Here is a 24,736-nt window from a genome sequence, read left to right on the forward strand (position 1 = left end):
GGAAGTGCAATGTCCTGGCAACAACTTTGCTGCAGCTGCAGACATCGGATAGGCAGAGACAGTCTAGGAACTGCTCCTGGTTCATTTATCACTTGAAATGTCCTTTAGCTGTACAGGGTGACAGGTTATACCCACAGTGGAAGGTTAAATCTGTCCTATGGCCACTGACTGCTTCATGATCCTGGGAAAGTCACTTTGCCTTGCTGTCAGCTGCCTCTGTCCCCCTGTGCTTGCCTTCTCTCTGAGAACAGAAGCCATGCCTTTCTTGGGACTGCAGCAACAAGCAAAATGGAGCCATGAGGACTCTGGAGGCTTCTCCATGGGACAAGTCATCAAATATTTACAAGGAGTCAGAAAATCCCACGCTTTTCACAAATGGCTCTTACCTTCTAACAGTTGACAATGCACTTTGAGCTCATGAGACCATCTGACTGCTGCAAGAGAGCTGTCTCAAACAGAGCAGCAGGGAGCATGGAGCTCCATCTGGCCAGTGCAGCTCTACCAACACACCTTGTACCTCCTCTGCAGCAACCCCAGCCAGCTGCTCTCCCCCTGACTTGCTTCCTCCACTGACCTCACGCAGCTCTGTCCCACTGGCACTCACTGGCTCTCACTGCTGGCTCCTTGGACACTCCAGGTCACCCTGTTATTTATCCCTGCCACCCTGCAGCCAGTCACCCCATGCCTGCAGCTCTCTGCTCCAGAGCTGGTTTACACTGCAGCTCTTCCCTGCTTTTCCTACAGCCTCACACAACACTGGAGGGGTCACATAAGTTTCTCTATTCAAGGCAGCCTCATTGCTAGTGAGCACGACACTGTATCCCAGAAAACAAAAGGCACATGGTGCAACCCAGCAGCCTGCAGATAAATGGTGGCTCCACTCTGCTTACATTTAGTCAGATCATTCTGTGTGGTACCAAGTGTTCTGCTATAGGTCTGTGTTGCCTGTCATGTGCTTGCACCCACTCTCCTACTGATTCATTGTCTTATCCCTGAGAGAACCGTGTGGTGACTGCAGGTCATGTTATAAACACATTCAAAGTCTTCTCTGGAGTTCCTGCATCAGCTTTCTCCTCTCTTCAGCATCCCAGAAGTGGTGTGCAGGCCTGTGCCAGGCCCCTGGTAGACACACAGAGGCTGTTACTGGGTGAGCACCTAATCATCTGTCAGGAGCAATTTCAAGCTCCTTGTTCTCTTGTTCTGTAACAAGGCTATGTGCTCCACAGGCCCTCAGCTGACTCTTTCAGTGACTGTACCACTGGGACATTCAAACAACTCTGTCAATGCACTACAGCCAGGGACCCAAATATTGCCCAGTCCCAGGCTTCAAGACTTGCTATTTCAAATCTGGGGCCAGCACCAAAATAATCTGGCTAATTTCAAAGACCAAAAAAAACTTGTAAAGCTCAAATATCTTGTGTCACAAAGACTATTTCAGGACAGTGTTTGTGTCCATCCTGAGTTTCTTCACAGACATCAGGGCAGTGGAGTCACATTGCTCCTCTTTACCTCTTTCCAGGCTGACCTGACATGGACAGGGAGTCACTTGGGGTCCACATGCCCAGGCTGCCCAGGAAGTAGAGGCATTACCCACATTAAATGCTCCTTTCTGGAGGGGATGTGGTCAAAGGTAAGCATTGTACTGGCAGCCCACTGACTGCTTTACTGGTGTTGCTTTCCTTGGGACCTGGAAGAAGCCCAAGGCCAGATCTGGTCTTCTTACAGTTTGCAAGTCAGGCTGTGGTTAGCTATTGTCCCAAGGGGATTCAAAATGGTTGTTGCCTGAAGAGCTCTCAGGGCATTGCAAGCCCTCTTCCTGACAGCCCTGGTGCTGACAAGGACATCTCTTCCATGCAGCTTCACTGCCCCTGTGCCACCATCAGAGCATGCTGCCCTCCTGCCTGTGGCATGGGAGAGGCAGGCTGGATATGTCCCATCAAGGGACTGAATAACAGGAAAAAATAAATGGAAAAAATTTTATACATCGAGCACATGCAACCAGGCAGTGCTGAGAAACAGCTGAAGGACAAGCAGACAGCAAGGCAGCAACGAGCAGGCCCTGACTCTGAACATAGGTCATCTCTGCCTGACTTCCCAGAGCTGGCATGGCTTTGCAGATTTGTCCCCAACAAGAAATCAAAGTGATAGCACATATCTGAACTGTTTTCAAAGTCAGTGTCCACTCTGTGAAAGCTGTGGCCTGGCTGTCAGGAGGGCTGACCTTTATTGCAGCATTGGGGGTGGGTGCTGGTCCTCTCAGAGCCAACTTTCACTCCAGATCAAACATTTCCTCCCCCAAACCCCACGTGTGCCCCATGGCACACACTGGCTGACTGCCTGGAGAGTCAGTCTCAGCTTCAGCCCAGCCCCACAGTGTCCCAGCAGCACTGGGGCCAGAAGCAGCACTGGGTGAGCCTGGGGAGTCAGGGCCAACAAGGATGCTGGGATCTGTGGGGGTGAGCACAAATCTTATGGGGGAGCATCTGAAGGAGTCAGGGTTGTTTAGCCTGGAGAAAAGGAGGCTCTGGAGTGACCTTTTCACTCTGCACAGCTACCTGAAAGGAGGTGGTAGCAGGGGGAGTCGGCCTTTTCTCCCAAATAACAAGCAATGGGACAAGAGGAAGTGGCCTCAAGTTGCACCAGGGAAGGTTTAGTTTGGATATTCGGAAATTTTTTTTCACCGAAAGTGCAGTCAAGCACTGTAGCAGGCTTTTCAAGGAAGTGGAGAGGTCACCATCTCAGAAGTGTTTAGAAGATGTGTCGACATGGAGCTTAGGGACGCGGTTTGGTAGTGGACGTGGCAGTGCTGGGCTAAGGGCTGCGCTCGGTGACCTCCGAGGCCTTCTGCAGCCTGAGTGATTCTGTGACTCGGCGAGGCCGGGCCCCGCGGGGCTGCCAGCCCTGCTCTCATCTCTAGGTGGTGCTCTGAGGCCGGCAATAGCCGCGCTTCCCCCTCGCCGCGCCGCTCGGACTCCCTGCGCCGGCCTGCCGGGGCTGCTGGGGCGGGACCCCCATCCCGGGGCTGCCGGGGCGGGATCCCCACCCTGGGGGGCGCGGCAGGAGGAGAATCCTTGCAGCCCTTCCTCCCGAGAGCCGGCTGCCATCCCAGCTCCTGCCGCTGTGACATCCCCGGCCGGCCGCGGGGCCTGCTGCGAGCAGAGACGGCAGGCCCTGTCTCCATCCTCGGCTGCCCCTCTGTCTGCCCAGCGAGGCTGCCCCGCTGCCCGACACCACCCCGCTGATGTTTTCAGCATCCCAGCACGCTGCATTCCCTGCTCTGTCCCTCCTGCGCGTGCAGCTGCAGCCCAGCCCAGCTTGGCGGATCTAGCGCAGCGCCGGGCCTGCGGGCTTTTCCAATAGTGATGCTCCATTAGGGCCCAGCTCTGCTCTTAGCACGGGCAAAAAAGCCAAAGCCCCATCGACTTCGCGAGGGCAAGCCCTTAATGGCCTGGGAAGACAAGACTTTTTTCCCTTTTTCCTTTTTTCTTTTTCTTTTTTTTTTTTTTTTTTCACTCAAAACTGTGGCCACTTAGTATTGCTGGTCCAAAAGCTGCAAGAGGCCCTCCTGCAAAAGCAAAGAGCTGTTAAAGCTCAAAGAACACAGAGGAGGCATTCTTGTGGAGGTCATGAGCCTGTGCACAGCTGCTGTGGCAGTGCCATGTGCCCTATCCAGTCCTGGGCAAAACTTGGACAAAACCAAGCTGTTTGAAACCTAACATGTTTGTTCAGAAGCACAGACATTTCCAGCACCATTTCCTAGTCATGGAAATCCAAACCTATTTTCTCCTCAATTGAGATTATTGTTGTGTTTCTTAAAAATATTTTTAGTTGCAGTGTGTATCAAAATGTTTTGCTGAGCAAATTTTGTGTGAGTTGAAAGGTGCCAATGATGATTTCTTTTCAAAAGGGTTGTCCAAAAGTGTCACCAAAAATAAAACATGAAACAAGTTTCTCAAGTGTCATTTCAAACAGCAACATTCATTTGAGAGCTGGCAAGAGTGACAAGAGCATGGTTAGTTGTCATGGGATAGAGGATCTGAACCAGTGCCTGGATCTTATTCATAGGGAAAAAGTCCTTCCTCTCCCCATTATCTTTCTGTTATTTGAGTAGCTTTCAATAATGAGCCAAATAAGATGTTAAGAAGTAAGACAGGAAAGAAATATAGATTGTGGTTGAATGAACAAAGAAGCAGTGTCTTCCTCTTGAAAAGCAAGCTGCCAGTCCCTCGTGATTAGAGGCAGGTCTTAGGGAAGCACTCCCTCCATCAGGTCCTGGAGGAGGGAAGGACCCCAGGGACATCATGCCCTCTCCTCCATTAAAGGTATCTTCTCGGGAGAGCACAGTGCAAGGAGGTATCACCTACCTAATGCTCCACACACTGTGTACAAAAGGCAAAATACCTGGTGTGTTTACAGTTATGAATGGCCTGGACAGCTGATTTGCAGAATCCTTAAAAACTCCAAGACATCTGTGTAGCTAACAGTTTTCAGGATGGATTCTCCTGGTGGCTTTTCACAAGCTGCATAAAAGAGTCCCCAGCACACAGCCAGAGAGGCAATTGTTGAGACACTTGCTGCATTGTGTTGTATTTTTTGTGAATGTGCTTGGTGTTTATGGGATGAAGTTGTGATGTAGGATGGACTATGCCCCCATGTGTGGCATGCACATGTAGGCACCTGCAGTGTGTACTTGGGCACGAGTCCTCTGGGGTTCCAGTGTGCAGGTGCAGAACACCTGTGCAGAAGGATGTCCTGCTGCTGCTGTGTACCAGCAAACGCTGTGGGCACGTGTGCAGCTTGCAGGAACTCACACTGGAGTGGCTGCACCCTATTGTTGGAGGGGCTGTGTGTGGCACCAGCAGTACAGCTGCACAAGGAGTGTCTGATAGGCAGAAACTTGCTCACCACCTCTGTTTTCCTGCACTGGGTGTTCCTCTCCTTCCCTCTGCCCCCTCCCCTCAACCCCCTTCTCTCTCCCCTCTCTAATGATCTGACAGCGCTGAAAGCTTTCTTGCAATTTTATTATGAACAGCAGGGGTTTAGCTGGGTATTCTTCAGTGCCTCACTGTCTTCTCCACCGTGATGCCAAGCATGACATGAAAACATCCAGCAGATTCAGACATATGGAGCGGGCTGGAGCCAGTATGGCTGAATGATGCTTGTTCCCTCAGACTGATTGCAATCTTGTCCCATTTTTCCCACAAGAGGCGCCCAAGTGAAGGGAGGGCTGGCAGTGCTGACCTGTGTGCTGCCCCAACCACTCCAGCTGTGCATGCCCATGGCCCTGGGGCACCACCCCTGCCTGGCACCTCTGCACACTCGCTCCTTGGGGATTGATGGGTCTCCCAAGAGCCAAGGGGACATTTCATCCCCACCAAGCACTGCCACCCGCCTCCAAAGGGTGCTGTACATCTGTGAGGGGGTGCCCAGCTATGAGGGTTCCCCCTCTCCTGGAGGCCACTACCCCATGTGGACACATTCATGTGTCCTGAATGTCCGCGTCCTCGCACGCAAAGTCCTTCTCTCTCGGTCCATTAGTTTGTTTCCATGGCCAGTGGCAGGCACACGACTCTGAAAGCTGTATTAAAAGCCAGGTCAATACCAGCCCCTGCTTATTCCTCCAGGGGAAAATAAGTAAATAATGAAAGGAGGGGGAGACTTCATTTCCTATACCAGCAAACTCTTGAATTTAGTGCTGAGAGAGGCACCCCAGTTCCCAAGTGGGTAGCATTGGAGCTCTGAGAAGAGGCAGCTCTGCCTAAGCACCAGCAGAACCAGGAGGGAATCCATCATTTCAGTGTAGGCTTTGAGGCAAACTGCTCTGGCGGATGGGCTCTGGAGCCGAGGATCACTGCAGCAGCAAGGTAGAGGCTGAGGTGCTAATGCCTTCTCTGCCTCAGTCTTTCACAGTGAGACCAGTTGTCCTTAGGGTACTCCATGCCCTGAGCTGGAAGACAGGGACAGGGAGCGCAATGGAGCCCCATAATGCAGGAGGGAATGCTCAGTGACCTCCTACACCACTTAGACACTCCCAAGTCTGCAGGGCTGGATGGGATCCACCCAAGAACATTGAGAAAGCTGATGGAAGAGCTCACCAAGCCACTTCCATCATTTATCAACAGTCCTAGCCAGAGAGGTGCCAGGGGACTGGAGGTTAGCCAGTGTGAAACCCATCTACAAAAAGGGCTGGAAGGAGGATCTGAGAACTACAGGCTCATCAACCTGACCTCAGTGCCAGGAAAGGTCATGGAGCATTTCACCTTGCCATGATACAGAACATGTGGCACAACCCAGGAATCAGGCCCAGCCAGCATGGGTTTGGGAAAGTCAGGTCCTGCTTGCCCAGCCTGATCTTCCTCTATGACAAAGTGACCTGCCTAGTGGATGAGGGCAAGGCTATGGATGATGTCTACCTGCACTTCAGTAAAGCCTTTGACACTGTCTCCCAAAGCGTTTGCCCTGGAGAAATTGGCTGCCTGGGGAAATGGAATGAGTGCACTGTTCATTGGGTAGAAAACTGGCTCCATGTCTGGGCCCAGAGGGCGTTAGGGAATGGAATTATTCTGGGAATGGAATTATTCCAGTGAATGGAGTTCACCCAGGCAGGACAGCTGTTCCCCCACAAAACCTACATCCTAAGATGAGAAATGACCATGTCTGGTCCTAGACACATCTTGTGAGTCTATTTATGCTCTTTCTCAAATGCACTTCCATGTAACCTCACTTTCTCTTCCTCTTTTCCCCTTCCATCTTCACCATCTGCCCTCTGTGTCTGCTTCTTCGTCTCAGTCCTGCTATTTCTTTCCCTGCCCTTCTGCTTCTTCCCCTCTTCCTTTTGCTTCTTGAACCAATTCCAAGTTGATATGCTTTTTTCTGCTTTGTAGATCAGGGATTAGGTGGGACATAACTTCTTTAGCTATTCCCCACCACAGCACAGCTACTGGGTGCCCAGAGCAGCTTCCTGAGCTCCTCGTTTGTTTTTCTGTCCTCGTATCATCTGCAGTTTTGAAGGGGTGATTCTGCTACTCCTGAAGGAAAATGCTCATCATGTTTTCACCTCTTTTGTGAAATGACAACAAAGTGATGTTACGGGTCTGGCTTTGATTGATGTTTTCCCTCATCCTCCCTTCAGTTGCCTCTAGCACAAAGAGATGCTTTGGGTTTTTTCATGGGGTTTTTGAATCTAGAGCAATGTCCAAAGCAAATAGTATTGCTTGTCCAATCCTGCTGGCAATTTTAATGCAGATTATTCCCTCCATACACACATTTGTATGACCTTCTCCCTGAGCAAATTCTCTGAGCCTCTTGTTATAGGTCTTTACCAGAGAGGCACAGAACAAGAGAGCCCTCGTGATGGAGCTTCCAAGGTCCAATGCCATACAAATAGCAAACACCAGCCCTAATAACCCTCATCAGTCTCTACACCAGGCTGCAGCTGTGGAGTCTGTCCTTTGCTTCCAAACCTCCCCTTGGGATATTAGACTTTATTAAAAATAAATAGTTACAAATTCTGTTTTACAGCTGATGGCATCAGGGAGAAGAATGGAGGAGGCAAAAGGAGCAAGTGGAGGATCTGCTGTCCAGTCAGGTCACCTGTCTGTCATCTCAGCTGTGCTGCACCAGGGAGCAGTCTGAGTGTGGTAAGCACAGGGCCCTGCCTCCTCTGCCAGTATCTCCGGAGAGCAGCAAGACATGTTTTTCAAGAGGACTGGGAGAACTGGATCTGAGTCCATGGAGCCGAGCTGCTTCTGGAGGTGACAGACACCGAAAGTCAAGGAGAGTGCAGAGCAGCCGGTGTAGAATGTCCTTGTCTCCTAGCTTGGTATTTGCCTTGGAAAAATCGATTGCAGTTCTCCTTCTCTTTTATATACAAAATCATGTGCACCAAGCAACAAACATGCAAGTAAACTCCTCCCTTGAGATCCCTCCCCGCTCCCTCCAAGAGTCCCAAACTCTCCCCTCTATCCTCATCTGGTCTGTGCTTAGGTGTTGCTCCTCTCCCGGTGACGGCGATGACCCTTGACAGCCATGGGGCCTACCCACAGTGAGAGGTGACAAAGTCTGCTGTGGCGTCAGCAGCCGAACACTTGCTGTGGGTCCCAGTCTGTCCACCGAAGGCAGGGACTCCTGCCACCTCTCCAGAGACAAGAAACCAGGCCTGCTGCCCTCCTGTCTCTGGGCAGGAGAGGGGTTCTAGCCCAGGCTGCACACCCAGAAAGAGCAGTGTATCCTCACTCCTCTCCCAGGCATTACGACCTCACGAGAAAGGGAGTATATCCGAGCAGCTCCAGGCCTTGGTGTGTCTGGGGGCTGAGAGGCAATCATGGGAGGTATTATTTGGTGGTGAAAGGACTTATCCAGTGTATGGGTACGGAACAGAGGAGACTGTGGGCAACGGGTGTGGAACGGGGAGGTTGGAGGAGTTAGATGGCTGATTCCCTGCGGTATGAGATTGTATCTAGAGGCAGAGTTGCCTGGAGCCGCTCCAGGTCCAGGTGGCTTCCAAAATCCATCATCTGGATGATACCTCCCTCCTCCTTGGTGTTGCCCCCTAACACTACACCCACTTCATCATCATCTTCGTCTTCATCTTGACTGACAAGTGCCAGCTCATTCTCGTAGCAGAAGGCACTGGGAGGTGGTGGAGAAGGTAGGATGGTCATCTTGCTCTCTTGCAGCTCCCGGGCTGAGCAGCAAGGTGTGCCAGCTACCTCATATGTCTTGTGAAAGCGCGAGTAATCCACTTTGTAGTGGTTCTTCTCCTCAAACACAACCGGTTCAAAGCGATGACCCCAAAGGATTTCGCTAGCAAGGTAAGAGCTTCGTGCCTGTGTGGTCATGGCTGTGGCTTCCACCATCCCCTCCAGAATAACCACAATCTCAAAATTCTCCGTCTCCAGCTCTTCCTTGCCAATCCCATAGAGGGGGCTCTCCTCATCAATCTCATGAACGATAATAATGGGTGAGACCAAAAATATACGATCCAGACCCACATCGTAGCCCACGTTTAGGTCCCGCTGGTCCAGGGGGAGGTATTCCCCTTCCTCCGTCATGTAGGGCTTGATGAGCTGGGCTCGGACATGGGCCTCCACGATGTGACTCCTCCTCAGGTTGCCCACCCTCCACATGAGACACAGTTTGCCATCCCGCACGGAGATGACGGCATGATGGCTGAAGAGGAGGGTCTGGGCCCGCTTCTTGGGCCTTGCCATCTTGGCCATGATGGTGCCAATCATGAAGGAGTCAATCACGCAGCCCACGATGGACTGCACCACAACTGCCATGATGGCCAGCGGGCACTCCTCAGTCACGCAGCGGAAGCCGTACCCGATGGTTGTCTGCGTCTCCACTGAGAAAAGAAAAGCCCCCAGGAAGCTGTTCACGTGCATGATGCAGGGCTTGAGCAGAGAGGGACTACCTGCCACGGCCGGTGCATTGAGGTCGCCGTGGAAGAAGGCGATGCACCAGAAGAGGAAGCCAAAGAAGAGCCAGGAGACCAGGAAGGCGGCGGAGAAGATCATCAGCATGTATCGCCAGCGTGTGTCCACACAGGTGGTGAAGATGTCGGCCATGTAGCGCTGGGATTTGTTGCTCAGGTTGGCAAAGTAAACGTTGCACTGGCCATTCTTCTTCACGAAGCGGTTGCGGTGCTTCCGCCGGGGAGCGTGGCCCTTGCCGTTCCGGCTGTGCCCGTTCATGCTGCCCAGCGTAGAGACCTTGTGTCCATCCTCCTCGGTGGAGACAATGCTGTACCTGGGAACAGAAGAAACAGGCACTTCCATCAGGAATACGTGAAGGGTAACAGCAACCACTGAGACAGCAAGGGCAGGAGGCGTGGGTGGTTCGCAGGGGAGCAGTACCACCCTGTTGGATCTCACAACAGCACGTGTCAGTGATTATTGCACCATGGTGCCAACCTGACCAAGCAGGTGGACAGCCACTGCAATGTCGCTGAGTGTTGCTGCCTGGAAGATGCATCTAGCAAGGTCCTGACAGGGCAACAAAGCAGCAGCAGCTTGTAGCTTGTGGTACCTTCCAGCCTTTATGGTGAGGAGGGATACAAGGTTTGAAACCTGACAGCAGCTGGGACAGCCAGGAAGCCTGGGAGCAAGCCCCCGCAGCCTGACCATGTTTTGGCCCTCAGATAATACAAGGCTGGGAGTTTTTATTTTCTCCTCTGCTCTGCTCACTGATTTCATGGTGTGTGGTGACAATGTTTATACACTTCCTGCCTCAGGACAATTCTGTTGCCACAGCAACATGTGTGTCTTCCAGCATCTCTTATCCAAAGCCAAAGGTGTAATTTGGAAATCAACAGCCAAAGCACTGGCAGTTTCCTCGGCAGAAGCTACACACACATTTTCTGGGAGACCTTTCCCCCTCTGGCTCCCCTCCCTTACAACACTGCCCCTCATATGATCCCATGACACTTGCAGATACTCCTTAAAGATGTGATGGTAGACGGTGCTCTGACCACCAAGGAAACCAAGAGAGTGCACTGAAGCACAAAGACTGCTCTGCCCTCATGCCTGGCCACCTGCAGCCTCACAGGACCCTGGGAGTCTCTCCCTCCCACCCTGTGGTGTTGACATGTCAGCTGGAGTCCTCCAGAATGGGCCTCCATCTCACAAGGACAAGGACAGCGCTGGTGGCTGGAGTTGTGATTCCTGGGGACATTCCTGGCTTCTGCAGTGCTGCTGGAATCTGTAATTTCTGGTCCAGCACTATGCAGTGCTTTGCTTCTCCTCCATAGTATTCCTCCAAGCACTACCCCTACATATGGTATGTTTTGGGTTGGAGGAGGAGAGAGGAGCCATTCCTTAGAACAGGAAAGCCGCTGACAGGTATTTTGAGAAGAATATATCAAAAGGCAGTCTGAATTTAGGGTCTGAGGGGCCAGATGAGGAGCTGGGTCACTCAAGGCAGCAGCAGGTCTCAAGAGGAGGTTACTCACCGATTGACCCGGACGCTGCCCATGGCTCGCTCGGTCATCAGGTGTCAGGGGGCCGTGGGAGCTGCCAGGCCGTGGGAGCTCATGCAGCAGCACTCACATGGGACTGGGCATCTCCAGGTTTCACCTCTGGCGAGCTGGGACCAGCATGGCCATTGTGATTGCTCCTGGGCACACGCCTGGCAGGGAAGGACAAAGCAAAACCCGGTCAGATCCAATCCCTCCTGGCAGCAGCCATCGGAGCAGCTGGCACAGGCTCCCAGCCTTTTGCTCAGGGTGCCCTGGGAGATGTCCTTGGGGCACCTGCTCCAGCCTGGCTTGGGCAGGAGCTGATGGTGCAGACTGGGTGCACAGCCCGCAGGTGAGGTGAGGAGTTGGTGGCGCAGACTGGGTGCACAGCCTGCAGATGATAAGCTGGTAGCGCAGACTGGGTGCACAGCCCAAAGGTGAGGAGCCGGTGGTGCAGACTGGGTGCACAGCCTGCAGGTGAGGAGCTGGTGGTGCAGACTGGGTGCACAGCTTGCAGGTGAGGAGCTGGTGGTGCAGACTGGGTGCACAGCCTGCAGATGATAAGCTGGTGGTGCAGCCTGGGTGCACAGCCTGCAGATGATAAGCTGGTGGTGCAGACTGGGTGCACAGCCTGCAGATGATAAGCTGGTAGCGCAGACTGGGTGCACAGCCCGCAGGTGAGGAGCTGGTGGTGCAGCCTGGGTGCACAGCTTGCAGGTGAGGAGCTGGTGGTGCAGCCTGGGTGCACAGCCTGCAGATGATAAGCTGGTAGCGCAGACTGGGTGCACAGCCTGCAGGTGAGGAGCTGGTGGTGCAGACTGGGTGCACAGCCCACAGACCCCGCGCTCCCCAGCCAGCAGAGGAGCAGGGCTGGCCAGTCACCGCTCTCCAGACCAAGGGCACAGCAGCTGAGCCGCTCACAGGGCCGTTGCCCTGAGCTATTATATTAATATCAGAGCTTACACGGGGGCGAGAGCTCAGCCAGGCTAAATACCTCTCACACAAGGACTAACAAAGCACAGGAATGCACAGCAGCCCTCAGGGATCCCCGTCAGCCCAGCCTAACCCCGAGGGAATTTTTTCCAGGGTGTGCAGAACACCCTGTTTCAAATAAAAGAAGGGAAGCAATGGGTAGAGCCCAAAAGAACTGACGGAAAGGAAGGGCTCAGGGGTAGCCAAAGAGAAGCCAGTTAGAGGAAACAAACCTTGCAACATGCCCTGTGTACAGCATCCAAGGAACAGCTCAGCAGCAGAGTCCTGGGAGGATGTCCAGCAGATGTCCCAAGCCAGTCCTCCCAGAATGGAAGGATGGTGAAGCCAAAGACTCAAGAGCCAACCTATTCCACCTGCCCAGAGCTGCTGGGAAGGGAAATGCACTGAGCGGGTAATGACTCACAGATTAGGAAGGGCTTTGTACACCTGTGCTAATCCTGCACTGTAGCCTTTGGATTACAGCAGCCAGTGCTGAGTGTGGATGCAGACGGCCAGCTAATCTGTTTCCTCCCAGCCTTGCCAATGAACAACCACTGGTTGCCAGATATGGCAAAAAATACAAGGATTTTGGGATCAAATGTAAGGCTTAGAGCAGCTTGTAAGTGGTTGTGCATGGACAGGAGAGAGGAACAGCAAATGATATTGCCTAGGATGGAAAAGCTGTGAGAACCATCCTTGTCCCATTACCAGTGCCCCAGAATGGGGCTGCAGGTGGCCAGAGGTGCCCACCAGCTTTGCCCAGTTAGGACCAGATCTGGAGAGCAGCAAGAAGGGAGCTCCAGATATCACCTCTGATGGGATGAAGACTACCCAGTTACTGAGGCATTTAAAGCTCTGCAGCAATGCAAATATCGTGTTCAGACCAAGGGTATTATGAGACCAGTAGAAGAAAACAACCTTGTAATCCACAACTCACCACACAGAGAAAAAAGGGAACAGCTGCCCAAAAATCCCCATCAGGAAAAAGCATTTTGACGCTGAACTCTGCCAGCTCCCGCCACCTCACTGCCCTGCAACGTCCAAGTCTTCATGAAGTTGGTTTGGCCAGGAATTTTTGCTGTCCAGATGGGTAAACCTATAGCAGACCCTGGGGCTGGTAACCTATGTTAATCAGAAATGTTGATGTGATGGAGAGAGGTCACTTCATACCCGCAGATGGTCTTGCTGGGATGAAGCTGACCAGAGCCATTGCAGGTTGAGTTCAGACTGCAGGGTCCCACATGGCTCTGGGAGATGGCAAAGGTGGGCAGTTTAGGTACAACCCTCTGTGCCAGCCCCAGCCAGGAGAGGAAAGACATCCTCTTCAACTGGCATCATTCTCAGCCAGCCTGGATATGCCAAGCTCATCCTTAGCCTGCACTGACCCCAATAACACAGGGAAGGCCCTGTCACAGCTCACACATATGAGTAATTCACAATTTCCTGGAAGTTTCTACAACCAACATCTCTCTTTCTCCAGCTGCAGAAACAGGTGCACCATTTCTAGAGATTTTGGATTTCTGGCCCCGGCAGCAGCCAGCTCCAAAAGAAAGGGAGGAGGACCCAAGGCCCTCTGCGAAACCATGTGCAGCAACACCTGGATCTCTGCTCCCCACCTTCCCCCCCTTCCCAAAAAGGGGCAAAGGACAAAGATGAAATACAAGGGCTTTGTTCATCTCCAGTTCAGGCTGGTACAGCTATGGGGTGGGATGAGCACACTGTGTAAGAGCACTGCATCCTGTGCTTCCTCCTAGCTCCCACATGGAAGCTCATGTCAGCCGGGCTGTGGCAGAGCCTCTTGCAGAGTCCACCAAGGCTGGACCGTGCAGCTCAGAGCCTGGGCAGCCTTTGCTGCTGGCTCCACAGAGCCCGAACAGAGTATCAGCAGCTAAAGTCACACCAGTACCTGCAATTGGTACCTAACCACAAGGAAAGTATTTCCGTAAAGGATGAAGGCTACCAGTGTGAGCACACACATTTGACAGTGGCAAAGTAAATGCTTTTATTTGCAGTAGATGGTTACAAGTGGGAGAACGATGGCCTCGGACCGTGCACGGATCCATAGAACTCACAAAGAACTGCACTCATAGATCTTTCTTTGCTTAAAATTTGAGAATTTTTCTGGTGGATTCAAGGACATCAGTAACAATGGGCAGCATTTCTGAGGCAGGAACTACCTGAGGGAGGCATCTTTGCCCATTATGAGCTCGTGGGGGTTTTGCCTGGTGAAGCCTAAGTTCTGTTTCACTGCTTCTAGACCAGTCTGTTCTCAGGTTTTCATTCCCCAGCTTGCATCTCTCCAGCTGTCCTTGGAGAATAAAGATCTTCTGCTTCAGCCTCTCCATGTTTGTTTCGGCATTCAGAGCCCGCTGGGTCATTATCTGAAGATGACATTCAGTCTCCTGGACTAAGGATTGGAGCTCTTGGACTTGCCTCTCCCGCTCAGCCTGGCTGGCCTTCAGCTGATCCTGCAAGCTCGCCACCATGCACACCTGTCTCTTCAAGTTGTTCTGGAAGGTCTGGAACATTCTCCTGACCATGACATTGTCCTTCCTGAGTGCATCATTCTCACCCCCGAGCCTGTCATACTGCTCCCTGAGCACGTCGTATTCCTCCCGGAGCACCATGTCCTCGGCCATGAACACAGCCCTGTCCTTCGTGAGCTCTTTGAACGCCTGCCTGAGTGTGAAGTTCTCCGCTGCGAGCATGATGTTCGCGCTCCTGAACATTTCGTTCTCCGACCTGAGCATGCTGTTCTCCTGCCACAGCAAGTCATACGCTGGCTTCAGGGACAGGGACTGTCTGTCCTCACCATCCTCGCCATCCTCCCCGTGCAGCACGTGGGGCTCCGCTCCCGTGGTGGTCTCTGGGTGTCCCACAAAATGGTCACTGGCATGGGCCTGTGTGGCAGCGGCCTCTGTCCCCAAGTGCTGGCCTGAGCTGTGCTGGAAAGAGTCATGGAAGCCACTTGGTGCTGTACCGGCCTTTTGGGGGGCAGGCAACCTCTGATGCCCAGGAAGGTGGTAGGCTGGGCTGGGCTCATCATCTCCATCCAATCTGCCAGACATTCCCATGTCTTTGTAAAATGGTTCCTGAAGCTCCTGATCTTCCTTCTCAAGCTCCACCGCCTGCTTGGCCAACTCCATCTGTTTATCTTTCACCATGTAAGAATCCCCAGGAGTTACGAAAAGTGTGGGTTCTCCCTGACCCTCTGTCTTATTTTCATCTCTGCTGTCGCTGCTCTTGCACAAGGGTGAAGGAACGTCAGAATGGCAGGAGTTCCCTGATTCTTTGCTGTCATCATCACCACCATCATTGTTATCATCACCTTGCAAACCTTGAGATTCTGGGTAGACCATCATCATTAGCCCAAAGATGCGAAATGGCTTTGACATTTTTCAGGATGCTCTCAGCTGCAGTAAGCAGGAGAATCCAAATTGTGTTCCTGGAGTGCAGGCCATGCAGGCTGTTGACACTGACAAGCAGTGTGCCACCTTCTGCAGCTTCAGCAGTGCTTGTTGTGGCCACCAAAATCCCTCTGTTCAGAACACCAGGATCAGGAGGTGTTCAGGAGGGAGAGGAGAGCCACAAACCTCAGGCTCTGGGGAAACCTGGAACCACCAACATTCCAAGGTCTGTGATGTCATCAAGTTCCATGTGTGCTGAGCTGTCAGAAGCAGGGGAGGGGGAGGAAGCAATCAGCTGCTGTCCTGATTCTGTCTAGGACTGCGTTAATTTTCTTCATAGTAGCCAGCACAGAGTTGGACTTAGTATGAGAATAATGCTGATAACACAGACTTGTCGGAGCTGTTGTTAAGTAGTGGCTTACTCCAAGACAAGGATTTTTCTTTTCTGTTGCTCATGTTCTGCCACTGAGGAGCTGCACAGGAATCCAGGAGGGAGCATGGCCAGAGCAGCTGGTCCAAACTACCCAGAGGGTAGTTCCATGCCACAGAATATCATGCCCAGAATATACTGGAGGATTTAACTAGAAGGGGCTGATGAATGCCTGGGGACGTGCTGGGCATCAGTCACTGGGTGGTGAGTAATGGGGTTGTGCATCACGTGTTTCTCTTGGATCCTATTATTCTCTCTCTCTGTGTTTATCATTACTATTATTGTTTATTATTATTGTTGTTGTTAATGTTATTGTTATTGTTATTACTGATAATAATAATAATATTAACCTATTTATTATTGTTATATTTTGCTTCAATTATTAAATTGCTCTTATTTCAACCCACAAAGTTTACCTTTTCTTTTTGATTCCCCTCCCCACTGTGGATGGGGGCAGTGAGAGGGAGAGAGGGGCTGAGTGATAGTTAAGTTCCCTGCTGGGGTTAAACCACAGCAGCTGCAAAAGGTGATTTTGGCAGCATGAGGATAAGCTGTCCTCCTGGTGTAGAGCTGACCCCAGCCTGGGGATGCTGCCAGTGAGCAGCTCATGAAGCCACCTGAGATCCCCAGCGTAAAGGAGGGACAGGGACAATCCAGCCTGGGCAGGCAGCATGGCCCAGAGGGGACAGCCCCGTCCCACAGGGTACAGAGACATCTCCAGCAGCAAGGCCAAGCCCCTGGCACTTGACTGGGGCTGACCCTGGTCAGGGGCAGGAGACATCACCAGCACTTTGCCACAGGCATCGCTCTAGGCTGAGCGGGCAGTGCAGGGTCCACGCTGTGGTGCTGCCAATCTGATTCATCCCTGCTGCCAGCTGGCACAGGGAAGTGTTAGTAATACCCAGTGCCACAAACTCGGAGCGGCACGAGCCAGGAGACGGACAGAAATAAACACGTTTCCCACTTCCACCCCAACACGCCCCCACAGCGCATGGTGCCGCCATGGGAAGGACAGACAGGCAGGCAAGAAACGCCTGGGCTGGGCACTGCTGCCACATTGGGTCACTGTCCCTCCTCAGCAGCTGGTGGGCCAGGGCCGCCACGGACGTCCCTGCTGGCAAAATCAATGCCACCAGCCTGGCAAGGCCTGGGGGCTTGCCAGGAGCACAAACCCTATGCAAGAGTAGTTCAAATGGCTGTGAAAAGGTCCCATTGCCACTTAGAAACCTGAAACAGAAATGGAATGAAGGGGGAAGGATCAGAGGTGTCTCCAGCAGAAGGGGATTATGTTCATATCCTGAATAGGCAGCTGCCTGTCACATGGACAAGCAGGAGGAAAGCCTGGCTGAGGACAGAGACACGAATCCAGAGCATGCCTGAGGGCATTTCTTGGAGCTTGCTCTGCCTCCTGTGACCCACATGTGAAGGAGGAAGCTGCAGAGTGAATGGCAATTCCTATGGAGTGGTATGAAACAAAGCTGGTGGGTGCAGCAAGGAGAGAGGCTAGGCAGGAGGCTGCAGCCTGGACAGGAGCCTCCCCACCCCTCTGCTGCCTGTCCTGGGTGCACAGGAACACCCGTGAATTTCATGGCTTGCAGAAGCCCCACAGCACTTTAGAAAGCTGCTGCAGCACGGATGTCACTGCCACTGCCTTGCAGCACTGAAACAGCCAGCCAGATGGGCCTCCAGCCCCAAAGCATGTGCTACCCTTCCCTCTTTCCCAAGCCCTCCTGTGTCTTACATTGAGCAATGCCAGGGACACCACCACGGTGCTGCAGTCATCTCCTCCTTCCCGTGTGACACCGTGCTCCAGCAGCACAAGCCATCACACCAGCCCACGCTGCCACCCCAGTTCTGGCCCCGAGCAGGCACGTGGGGCTGCTCTGCTGCTGTCCCTTTCCAAGGGATCTGCAGCACAATGAGGTCAGGGTGCTTGGTGCCGAGGCAATACCTCATTGCTCCATCCCCTGTACACAGTGCAGTGCCTCGCACGTCCCAGTCTTTCTCCAGCCCCTGCCAGAGTAGATGATATATTGTCAATCCTTCCTTAAATTTGCAATGGAAGAGTCTCATGAAACAGAACAGAAAAGTCCACGCTAAAGCACTCCCCCACTTCTCTTTTTATAACAACCATATCTGGTGCTCTGGGACATACACTGTGAGCGACAACGATGGAAAAATCCCAGGGTATTTTTACACTCTTAGTCTTTGCTTTATCGGGAGTTGTCTGGCAAATGCTCCTCTCCTGTCTGTGGTCAATGCCGCAGCCGCTGGTCGCGCTCCGCTTTGTGCCTTTGTCCCTGCCCCCGGCCGGCTCTGGAGCACATCCAGAGCCCCGGCTGCCAGCTCGGCACGCTGACAGCACGGCAGACCAACTTCTCGCCTCTCGGGGAGCCGGGGCGGAAACACCCGCAGCTGAGGAGGGACCTCTCTGCCTTTCGGCAGAGCCCTGCAGACCCACAGCGCCCAGTGTGTCCTCTCCATCCTCTTTGTAACTCCATCTCTTCTCCTGCTCCTCAGGAATATTGCCGGGGTTCGTGCTGGGGCTCGGGGGCAGCTCTGTGCCGTGGGGCTGTCCTGCCACACGAGGCAGCGGCCGAGCTCTCGCTGCTCCGTGCCGGCAGGGCAGGCGCTGCACGGGCACACGCCGAGGCACAGCCACCGTGCAGGAGTTTTACCGTATTAAAAAGGCAACTGACATATGGAAGGTGAGGGGAGGAAGCTGTAATCAACTCTATACCATTTTTATATACACACTTCTGCCTTTTCGTTCAATAATTATAAATAGATCAGGTGCCAACAGTCCCCATCTGCCCCTCAAGGCATGATCCGCTGACCAGTTTCCCTCTCCAAAAGAGGATTTTATTCATGTGCCTCTGCCCGGTTTATATTTTGGAGTGGAGTGAGAAGGGGGGATATTTTTTCCCCCTGTGAAGCTCTGGAGCCTGAGGATGGGTAATATGAAAACAAAACAAAATGATTTGAAGTTAAACCATCTCAGTGTGTGACTCAGAGCTATTCATAGCTCCCTGAAGCCAGCTGCAGCAACGGAGCCAGAAGGATTCTGCCCGTATTATTATTCCAATTACCATCTGAATTAAAAGTTTGAGCAGTGATCAGCCCACATGCTGAAGGGAGGGGGAGAAAAGAAAGCGAAGAGAGAAGGAGAGAAAGAGTGAGAGGGAGAAAAAACAGATAAAAATGGGAACCACACAAAGGTCCCCAGGATGACAAAGTCAGGAAGAGGCACAGAAAGGTGACAGCATCACCTCCCGCCTGCTCCCACACCGCCCCAGCGATCCCTGCTGCGGCTGCACCGTCCAGACAATGGCGCTGCCAGAGCAGCTGCCTGTCCCCAGGATCCCAGACCAGCTGGGGGACACCCCGTGGTGGGGTTGCTGGGACTGGCACCGGCATTCACCCACCCCTCTCTGGACAAAGTGGGGCTGGGGTACACCACACAGGGGCTGGGGCTGGGCGGCTGGACTGAGCGGGATTGTAAGGAAAGGATGCTGCTGGAGTGGCAGCTGGGGAGAAGCCCCTGCTTTTTCTTGCTGAGTGAGGAAGGTGGGTGTTATTCTCTGTAGCTGGCATCACAGGAAAAATTAGATGCTCAGAAGGGCCCTGGCCTTCCCGGGGTAGTGTTCTTGGCCAAAAAGGAACCGAGCTTTTGTAGCAGTCAGGGTGCAGACTGCATCCCACCTGCTCCCGAGGAAACGCACGGGCTGACATACCCCAGCAATCTGCCGCCAAAACTAGACCCCAAAAGACTGGTGCAAAACCTGCAAGAGCTGAAAAACTGAAGGCTCTGGGGTGTCCCTGAGGTCCCCACATCCCAGGCAGATGCAGTGCACTCAGGTCACCTCCTCCAGGTTGCCAGCACAAGTGCACGGTGCAAAGGGTGTCCTCACTAATCCCTGCATCCCTGGAACTCCCTTCACTGGGAGTCCTGCCCTGTGGGAGCCCTGATGTAAGGCCATTCTCAGCAGTATCCCTTCAGCATCTCTTCAGCACAAGTGCCTGCCCATGTGGGATGTCTTGATGGCTTTTGGCTACTCAGGGGACAAGGATAATTATCGGTGTGCGGGAAAAGGGGAGCAAGAGTGGCTTACATCATCTGCCTGCCTGCTGCAGTTGCACTCTTGACAGGGCAGGGAGAGACTGCCGGTGACTCTGCCAAGCACCCAGCAAGGCAGGTGCCTGCGAATGGTTTATGAATGATGATAACAACAGTGACAGCAGCAAGGATGAGCAATAACCAGGGCAAAGCCTGCTCTGCACCGAGACCCCGATCGAGAGTGGCTGCAGCCACTTCTCTGCACCCAGCTGCTGCACAGCAGCTGAGTTCCCAGCCTGGCCTGGCTGCTGAGCACTAACCCATCAGCGACAGGGAAAAACATCTCCCTTCACCCCCTTGTTGCTGGGCTAACAGGGAGCTGAGCAGAGCCAGAAGCTCCTGAAAGGGCCCCAGCTGCTCCCCTTTCAGCCGTGCCTGCTAGGCACCAGAAACGGAGCACAGGGAGCATCCCAGGTAAGCTGCAAAACTGCATTCCTACAGAGAGAGGATCAGGTATTTCACTACAGGTTTGCTGACTTCTATTCCTGCGGCTTGATCCCTCAGGTTTAACAAGCACATCTGGAGGGTGTCAAGCCCAAGGGCTGCCCAGCTCACGCAGTACGGAGCACATTGCCCACTCCCTACCCCCAGCTGTCCCACAGGGAGGGGCTGCCGTCGCTGGGGGAGAGCGGTGCGGTTCTCGGGGGACACGGCGGCTGCATCTGCACGCTGCCAGGACAGCGATACCCCCCCGCCATGGCCACGGGTGGCCGTCACAGCCCTGCTCCTCCGGGCTGCGGCAGCGGCTCCCGCCGGGATCCTGCCTGCTCACCTGCCTGTCGCCTGCCGGCGCTGCCCGCGACTTCTGCCTGCTCACCTCCGCCCGGACACGAGGCTGCTCCTTGGTGCGGGGAACAACGCGAACGGGAGAGGAGAGGAGTTGTGGGGCCGCTGTGCCTGGTCCCGTGGCAGGCACCGCCTCTTCATAATGCCATCGAGCTTTTCCGAGGGGTGAGCGCCGGCCTGCCCGGCCCCTGGGATCCCCGGTGCCCTTCAGCCCCGCACTCACCGCGCTGCTGGCGGGGCCGATCTATACAGCTCTCCCGGGGCTCTGCCCTCCTCTAGAGCAGAGTCACTTTCCACATCCACCTGCTCTAAGGCTCCTTTCAGCTGGTCAGTCTGAGCGGGTGCTTTAGCAGGCTGCCGGCAGAAAGGGAGCCGGCGAGAGCAGAGGGGAGAGCCAAGCTGAAGGCAGGGAAAGGAGAGCAGGCGGCAGAGAGGCAGCTGGGACCAGGCCAGCAGCTCTTTGTACCAGTGCTGGTACCGCTTGCCAGGGAGGGAAGGAGGTGGGGAGATGTGTCAGGGTCGTTTCTCTGAGCCTTTTGCAGGGGACAGAATGGGGAACGCTGCTTCCCTCATTACGGAACAGCACCAGGCTCCCTCTGAAGTGTTTCGGGAGAAATGTTGCCATAGAAATAAAACAGCCGTCCAGATTGTGAGGGGCAGACCCACTGCCATGGTGGCAGGGGCGTGGGCAGGACGGCGGCAGGAGCCCCTGGCTGGCGGCGTGGGGAGGCGCCGGGCTGGAGAGCGCCTTGCTCTCCGCCCTCCAGTGCCTGATCTCCAGCGAGGGCAGCGGTGGGGCTGCTGGGCCAGCGCGGCTGGTGCCAGGTGGGCACCTCCTCCCCAGACAAACCAGTGGGTGAGTGCCAGAACTGTCCATGAAGCAAGCTGCCTGCTGCCAGGCTCCCAGGAGGACAGGCACGGAGGTGCATGGATCTCTGGGGCCGCGGGAACAGGGTCACATTGCAGCCAGCTCCCATCCCTCAGCAGCCTGTGCCACGGCACCACCTTCACTGCTGCAGAACGAGCCTCAGGGCTCTGAGGGCGAGAACCAGCTCAAAAGCGGCCCTTGCCCGTCCCAAGCTCCCCACTGCCAGAGAATCAGCGTCTCTCCCAAGAAGGGGCTCCAATCCCAACCATCACCGTTAAAACCACCTTGTCTGGCGAGGACAGCCGGGGCCTCTGGGGGTTCCCGGTGCGGCCCCTCGGCCCCGGAGAGGGGCACAGGAGCAGCGACGTCAGGGAGCAGCAATCCAGCCTGACTCAGTTTCGCGGCGGTACGAGGCAGGCGCAGACGGCCTCGCTCAGCCCGTGCCATTCACAGAAAAGGAGCGCCGGCGGGAGGCTGGGAGCCGCGTGCATGAGCAGGGATCGATGCTGGGACGCCAGCATCCATCCATCGATCGCGGGCCGCGCTGCCGGGCTGAGCCGGCCCAGGGCAGCAGCGGGGCGGGCCAGCGGGGCGTGCCCAGGGCACAGGGACATCAACTGCTCCGCACCGGTGTCAGCGGGCACAGGTATCCATCACCGCGCCCTCCTGCCCCTTGCTGGCACCCTCCCGCCACCGACACCGCCCCAGGGATGCGGCTGCTTCCCGGGCGTGGCCGATGGCTGAGCCTGGGGTGGCCGAGAGGCTGGAGGGGCCGGGGGACCGGTCCTGCCAGGAAACTCCATCCCTCCCCAGCCACCTCCTGGCTTTCCGGTTTTCCTTGCAAACTATGGAGGGGGGCTGCAAGGGACAAGGATCACTGCCAGCACCACACGTCGGGCCACTTGTTCTTAGCACCCAATCAGGGGGAGATGGAAGAAAAAAAGGTGGAGGAGAGGGAACCCACTTTCCTCCAGATCAGCCCTCTCCAGCTTATCCTTCCTGAGGCCATCCTCCCCATTTGTCCTCTCCCCACCACTCCCCGTCCCCAGCAGGTTCACGCTTCCCCCTGAGGCACATATTTGTCCTGTATTGATTGTTATTTTCAGTGGCTGCAAACACTGCCGGGGTGTCTCAGGCTTCTGTGGGTTCCACTTCTGGTGGTGAATGGAGAAGGGGCACATTCCCACATCTCTGCCCATGCACCTGCCTGATCCCTCTCAGGCTCCGGGTAACCCTAAGCCCTGGGCTCCTCTCCACACCGCCCACCTCCTGTGGATGCTCCTCCCGAGGAGCCAAGGAGGGCACAGAGCAGGGTTGGAAGTAGCCTTGGAGCTACGTCACCTCTGCCAAGCGTTCCCGTGTGCACTGTCACCGTCTGCCCCTCACAGCACCCCCAAGGGGAGGCAGGGGAGAAGGGAGAGGCCCCAGAGCTGCTGTTTGCTGTGCCATCCATCGATGGGGCCAGGGCTGGGCAGCAGGGATGGGAAACTCCAGGCTCTTCCCAGAAGGATTTGGATGACTCCAGGCTATTTGCCCAGGAGGGAGGGCCGTGGGGGCTGAGGGGCCAGGGATGCCCGAGGTGATCTGCCAGCACCATGCAAACCTGACTGCCCACTCCTGCCCCGGTGGGGAAGCCAGCCTTGCCAACAGGGAGCACAGGCAGAGTTCCTCTGGTAGTTTGCTCATGGTTTCCTCCTGAGCTCCTTCACCCAAAGCCACCAGCCAGAAGACCCTTTGCACCATGCCTCTCTGGGGGGTGTTGGGCCACCACTGGCACAATCAGCCATGCTGGGACTAGGAGAGGTGGAAGGCAAGGGAAAAGGGAGCAGATCTGGAGCCCGAAAAGCTCCACAGGCAGCAGGAGAACAAACACATCCACTTCAGCCCCATTTGCACCTGAGGGCTTGGAGAGCAGGCCTCCAGCTGCCTCCCTCCGTGTGAACTGGCCAGGACCAGCGCGGAGAAGAATCCACAGAGCAGGAGAAGCAAAAGGTGAGCAAGACCCAGCCCAGGGCTAGAAGACACTAAGAAAACCCGGGGAACTGAAGAAATGAAGAAGTTACCTGCAAAGGGACCGAAGCCAGGGCGGCAAGGGGGCGGGGAGGGAAGTCGGGGAGGTTTCGAGGCAGGAGCCACCCCTGCCCCTCGGCCCGCGGCCGCCCCGGGAGCCGTGCGTGCATACGCCATGCACACCAGGCAACTTTATTATTCACTGGCACGCTCGCACGAAGCCACGCATCTCTCCCCAAGTTATATTTATAGCTGTTCCTCCGAGCGAACGCAAATGAAACAATACATTATTTTCCTAAGGGAGAAAAGCCCTTCCCGCTCTCCCGCCGGAGAGGAGAGCAGCGCGCCCGGCACCGCCTCTTACCCGGGTCCTGCCGAGGGCTGCCGCCGGCTCCAGCCGCGCCGAGCCAGCATCAGGGGAACGGGAAAGCGGCCGCTCTCTCCATCTCACCATCAAACGCCTCAGCCGGACCGCAGGAATCAGGGAAATCTCTCTGCAGTCCTCGCTCGCCTCCAGCCCAGGTTTATTTTTTTCCCCTCCGAAGAAGAGCTACTTCTCCGCTGCGACCTGCTCCTCTCCTAACTCTGCCCTGCCCACGCCAGCGCTCTCCTTCTGCCTCTGCCTCTCAGAATTTTTTTGCTCCCAGGAGCGTCCATCCCACGGAGTGCTGATGTGCCTTCGTGGCTCAGCGACGGGTTTAGGTCTCCCCCTCCTGCCTGGCTCCCTCCTTCTCTGGCATGATGTGCCCGTGCCCCTCGCTGCCCCCCTGCTCCAGTCCCCAGATCCCCCCTCTCCCTGACACTCTCCCTCCCGGTGCGCTCCGCTCCCTTTCCCCGGCTGCCTCTCCCCCTCGCTGATTGCTATGCAGTCGGTAGCTGAGAAGTCAGTAACTCCGTGGTAGGATCCAGCAGCTTTCCCTACTTTAGCCCATCCTCGCATGTGAGCTCAGAGCTGCGGAGCCGCCATGGGGGAGACAGAGCAGCCGTCGGCAGCGGGAAAGGGATGCTGGGGCCGCCAGGTGCCCCCGAGGAGGTGGATCCTCCTCCTGGGCTGCCGCACCGAGATTAAATAACTACCGTCAGGGGGTCCTTTCCCACCTGGATTCGGGGTGCTGGGCTGACACCTCGCCCTGAGGAAGGACCAGGCTCTCCCAGCTGGTGCAGAGTGTTTGCTGTGGGGCATTGC

The 24,736-nt window shown here is 54.9% G+C and overlaps 2 protein-coding genes across 3 annotated transcripts; both read right to left on the reverse strand.

Annotated features, from left to right (window-relative positions):
- Positions 1-5,000: 5,000 nt before the first annotated feature.
- Positions 5,001-24,294, reverse strand: KCNJ4 (potassium inwardly rectifying channel subfamily J member 4). 2 transcript variants are annotated; one of them, XM_058022360.1, is made up of 3 exons: positions 23,915-24,294; positions 10,955-11,130; positions 5,001-9,753 (listed from the first exon to the last, which is right to left on the reverse strand). In XM_058022360.1, the coding sequence occupies exons 2-3, from the start codon at positions 10,990-10,992 to the stop codon at positions 8,424-8,426; spliced, it is 1,368 nt and encodes a 455-aa protein (XP_057878343.1). In that variant the 5' UTR covers positions 10,993-11,130; positions 23,915-24,294; the 3' UTR covers positions 5,001-8,423. The 2 variants fall into 2 exon arrangements, with proteins under 2 accessions (XP_057878343.1, XP_057878344.1); XM_058022361.1 differs by lacking the exon at positions 23,915-24,294 and adding an exon at positions 20,659-21,301.
- On the reverse strand, positions 13,355-16,083 carry LOC131082450 (uncharacterized). Its single transcript, XM_058022362.1, has one exon. The coding sequence runs from the start codon at positions 15,325-15,327 to the stop codon at positions 14,035-14,037; it is 1,293 nt and encodes a 430-aa protein (XP_057878345.1). The 5' UTR covers positions 15,328-16,083; the 3' UTR covers positions 13,355-14,034.
- Positions 24,295-24,736: the final 442 nt, after the last annotated feature.

Source organism: Melospiza georgiana, chromosome 4, assembly GCF_028018845.1.
Source record: "Melospiza georgiana isolate bMelGeo1 chromosome 4, bMelGeo1.pri, whole genome shotgun sequence".
Lineage (NCBI taxonomy): Eukaryota > Metazoa > Chordata > Aves > Passeriformes > Passerellidae > Melospiza > Melospiza georgiana.

Coding starts and splice junctions, on each gene's coding strand:
- KCNJ4 (XM_058022360.1), bottom strand. CDS start 10,992: ATGACCGAGCGAGCCATGGGCAGCGTCCGGGTCAATCG. Junction 9,754..10,954: donor GGCAGCGTCCGGGTCAATCG/GTGAGTAACCTC, acceptor TTCTGTTCCCAG/GTACAGCATTGTCTCCACCG.
- LOC131082450 (XM_058022362.1), bottom strand. CDS start 15,327: ATGTCAAAGCCATTTCGCATCTTTGGGCTAATGATGATGGTCTACCCA.